The sequence below is a fragment of the Mangifera indica genome, chromosome 18 (genome assembly GCF_011075055.1).
Source record: "Mangifera indica cultivar Alphonso chromosome 18, CATAS_Mindica_2.1, whole genome shotgun sequence".
Lineage (NCBI taxonomy): Eukaryota > Viridiplantae > Streptophyta > Magnoliopsida > Sapindales > Anacardiaceae > Mangifera > Mangifera indica.
Window position 1 is genome coordinate 12,848,775 of NC_058154.1, and position 4,280 is coordinate 12,853,054.

A 4,280-nucleotide genomic window follows, 5' to 3' on the forward strand; every position below is an offset into this window, starting at 1 on the left:
TTCTAGTTGAACCATATAAAAAATTGTATTATCTCTTGATCCGTAACAATTCAAACTACTTCTAGTTGATGCTAATCTTATCACCGACAATGATTGTATGTATTTTCAAAGAACCTCATTTTACCCAAAAGGAAAACTGAGAGGGTTTCTAGGGTAAACTTCTAATGGAGCAAGATGTTCTCTGAGAATTTATAATGCTACTCACTGTTGCTAGGAACAACTACAGATTTCTCTGGGTCAAAATATATACAGAAGAAGAAAGCAAATCCACACACTATGTCTTGACTACAGTGAACTTGAAACATTGAGACCATTGACATTCAAACAGAATATGTTTACAACATATATTTGATCATTACAGCATAAGATACTAATTTTCACACCATAGAAATTTTGGTACTCTACACTTTTTCCTGGAGAGAAAAAAAACCAAATTAAAAGAAATCAAATTCCAAATACTTACTTGGATCAGAGATTGCAGTGGCAATGGGAGCTTTGGCAGTTTCATCGGTTGTTGGCAACGCCGGAGCTTGAATCTTCACAATTTCAACTTGCCTTGGGATCTCCGGGGGGCTTGCACAACGAATCAAAGCCCAATTTACCCCTTGAAAGAAGGGATGTTGTTTGATCTCGGTTGCTCCTCGCTTATATGCCAACCTATGCTGTGGCTCTTTCACCAGCAAGCCTCTTATCAAATCCTTAACCGAAAAATTTACAACTGGTGCATCAGGGAATCGCAATGGTTGACCGATAACATTGAAAAGGGTAGCCTTGTTATCAGAGCCCTTGAAGGGAGTTTTACCAAATAATAGCTCATACAGAAAGATCCCAAAAGTCCACCAATCAACGGCACTGCCATGGCCTTCACCTTTGATGATTTCTGGAGCCAGGTACTCATGAGTTCCCACAAACGACATGGAGCGAGCATTGGTTGGCTCAGCAACAAGTTCTGGCAGTGGAGTAACTTGGTTCCCAGTTTCATTCTTTGGCTTCTGAACTTTCTTGGGTTTTGAAAAGAATAGAGGAGAAAAACAAGTTGTAGGGGCAATACATGATGGTTGGATACATGAGGGCTCAATGCAGGCAGGTTGAACACAATAAACCGTACTCTTTTTCAGGGATTCAGACCCGATCGTTGATGACTTGACTAATGTTGGGCTGACAGCACAACGAAGGGAAAGATCAAAGTCAGAGAGCATTATATGCCCATCTTCCCTTACAAGAACATTTTCGGGCTTAAGGTCCCGGTAAACAATTCCAAGCATATGGAGGTATTCCAAAGCAAGGAGAACCTCTGCTACATAAAATCTGCACGTAGAATAACATGATAAGGAAAGATAGCACACTTTTGTTCATCTAAGTGGTGCAAATTAGGGATGCGGACAAGAAATTTAGATAGTAATATGCACCTACTACTATTAGGTTATCTTTTCTATTCTCATTTTCTTGCAAAACTAATATAAACCGTAGGAAAACTACATCCCAAAACCTAGTTGTTGAGATTAAAAGCTCAAAATCATATAAATCCCACAGCAGAAGTTCATACTTTTTGATGTGGGATTCAAGTCTTATACCTTACACTTGGGATCCTAACATACCTCCATGCTTCGCAACCTCGACACCCACCCGAGATAGTCGTGTGCTAGCTCTCTGCTAGCCCTGAGCAAACACTGCAATGTCAACATTATCACCCGTGCCACACAATTGTAACTGGGAGATGTGATAGTAACTCTAATACTAAATGATATGAACCGTAGGAAAATCACATCCAAAAAATTAATTGTTGAGATTAACAAGCCAAAAACTATATAAAACCCACACCAAAAGTTCATATTTTCTGATGTGGGATCTAAGTCTTATACCTTAACCTTGGAATCCTAACAAAAACATTCTCCAAAGTCAGGAGAGTTACCAAAGTATGCCATAGCTTATAATTAGACTCATGTTAAACAAATATAAGGGATACACAAGGCCATAAACAATTTCCCAACTCAATTTCTCCAATGACCATATACTGACGAGACGAAGAGCGCCCCTAAATGGATAGAAGCATGCAAAACATGCACATATATCAATGACCACAATTTACAATTATAGACATTATAAGTAGGGAGGGATTTCATACTTTACTGCTTGCTCAGAAAAACGTTTCCCAGGTTGCCTCTGTCGAAGTGTGTGCAGGTCGCCTCCAGGGCAGAACTCCATCACCAAACATGAGAACTTTTCAGTCTCAAAATGGGTGTATAAAGTTGGAAGGAAGGGGTGGTCCAGAGATTGTAATATTTCTCTCTCTGTTTGAGCTCGGGGTAATTTCTTACGTTTTGTTAGAGATGTTTTGTCCATCACTTTCATTGCAAAATGGCACTTTGTTCCACTTAACTCAGAAAGATAGACGCTTCCGATATCTCCACAGCCCAACTTCTTAAGAAGTTTAAAATGGCCCACACCCAAGATGCCTTCTTTTGCTCGGACAGCTTGTATTGCTTCCCATCTTACATCATTTGCTTTGTGAGGTTTATTGACACTGCTACTTAAGCTACTACAAGTACTTTCATCGCTCACATCACTGCTTGTACTACCTTTACACATACTGCTCTTCCCACTCTCAACACAATCAGCTCGAACACTAGTCTTGGCGCTTCCACTTTTCTTAGCAAGACTGCCTGTCCCATCACTGACTTTTGCAGAAGCAGTGACAACTCCATGCTCTGATGTTTTCTTCTCTTGTTCATCATCAGCTTCTAACGAGCCCTTGGTCTCACTCACTTCAGGGCCAACATAAGTTGTCACTTGTTTTGAATCACCCAAGGATAATCCAGAATCCAGCTTATCACCTAAAGAATTAACAGAATCTGTTTTATAAGAATTCAGGGGTTTTTCATCCTTGATTGCAACAGAAGCCTGTCCTGATGCAACCTGCTGGCCACACTTGGGTAACTTTCTTGGATTAACCAGCTCAGAGTTGTTTTCCAAAGGTGAAGGTTTGAGAAAATCACATTCTGATTTTTGATGACCAATGGGTTTCCTCTGCTTCTCAGCGGAAACTCGCATACCAGGTTCTGAGGCCATCAAAAGAGAACAGACTTTTTAAACAGACTGGGTTGTACCACGAACCCATTACTCATCCCCAAGCTTCAACACATGGCTCCCTCCATTAGCAATGCTAATATTTATCATTGCCAACTCCATTAACAGTCGAACGATTTCTACAATCAATCAAAACAAAAGCATATACAAAAAAAGTCATTGCTAGCAATGAAATTCTGCTCCAACTAAAAGATATAAAAAAAAAAGTGACATAATGAAAAACCCAAACCAGACAACAATCTTCTATTCATAATGATCCATAAGTTAAATCTTAAAACTAGATAGATAGAACTCTTGGGAGACCAAATATAACAAAACTGCCACATAACGCCACAATAAAAATCTTAATACAAATCAAGAAAAGCAGTGAAATTTTCTCTCCAGTAAGACCAAACTTAAGTCCATAATTCAGTTAAGAATTCAAGGATTAAATGTAAAACCCAATTCATGAAACCAAACAAACGAGCTAAAAGATATGGTCACACTTGCATACAACAAAGATTGATTATTACAATTACATCAAGAAAGTTAGAGAATCAAAGCCACTTAGATCAAAATTCCAACCCCATAAAAAACTGAAACTTTGAACCAAATGCAAGAATAAATTCTGAAAAAAGACCATTCAAAATGTGCTTTACCCTCACCCGAAGAACACACAACACAAAGCAAAATGCAAAAGACAAGAACAAAGTGAAGTAAAAAGATTCACAATAGATCTCAAATCAAAGCACCAGCACTTGAGAGCATGCAAAGGAAAGTCCAGAAAGACCCAGATGCTAAAAAACAAACTAGAATGCAATGGCAAAGAGAAGCTAAAAAAATCCAACAAGAAAATCACAAGAGCAGGAAATAAAAGTCATATGAAGAGAAAAGAAAAGCCAAAAAAGAAGAGTACCTTACAGTGTTAAAGATCACAACTTTGAGAGCTTGCTTTCGCAGTGAAGAAAAAGAGAGAGTGCCCACTTAATCATTCAGTTATTCACCACCGTAGAGAGAGAGAGAGAGTAATCTGTGAGAGCTCCTCGTCCTGAAATGTGTGAGAGAGAAGAACAAGAAATCAGGCCTTTCGACTCGGGGAATAAAAAAACGAATAATTATAAGTTTATATTTTGTTATTTTGATAGAGATTTATTCATAAAATTCTATGAACCCTATGATACAAGATCCAATGGTAATGTGTGCTGCGGTAATGT

General features: G+C 38.6%; 1 protein-coding gene across 2 annotated transcripts; it reads right to left on the reverse strand.

Annotated features, from left to right (window-relative positions):
• Positions 1-291: 291 nt before the first annotated feature.
• Positions 292-4,276, reverse strand: LOC123202115 (serine/threonine-protein kinase D6PK-like). 2 transcript variants are annotated; one of them, XM_044617865.1, is made up of 3 exons: positions 3,988-4,276; positions 2,126-3,206; positions 292-1,308 (listed from the first exon to the last, which is right to left on the reverse strand). In XM_044617865.1, the coding sequence occupies exons 2-3, from the start codon at positions 3,067-3,069 to the stop codon at positions 435-437; spliced, it is 1,818 nt and encodes a 605-aa protein (XP_044473800.1). In that variant the 5' UTR covers positions 3,070-3,206; positions 3,988-4,276; the 3' UTR covers positions 292-434. The 2 variants fall into 2 exon arrangements, with proteins under 2 accessions (XP_044473800.1, XP_044473799.1); XM_044617864.1 differs by having other exon boundaries at positions 3,983-4,273.
• Between the last annotated feature and the right edge of the window lie 4 nt (positions 4,277-4,280).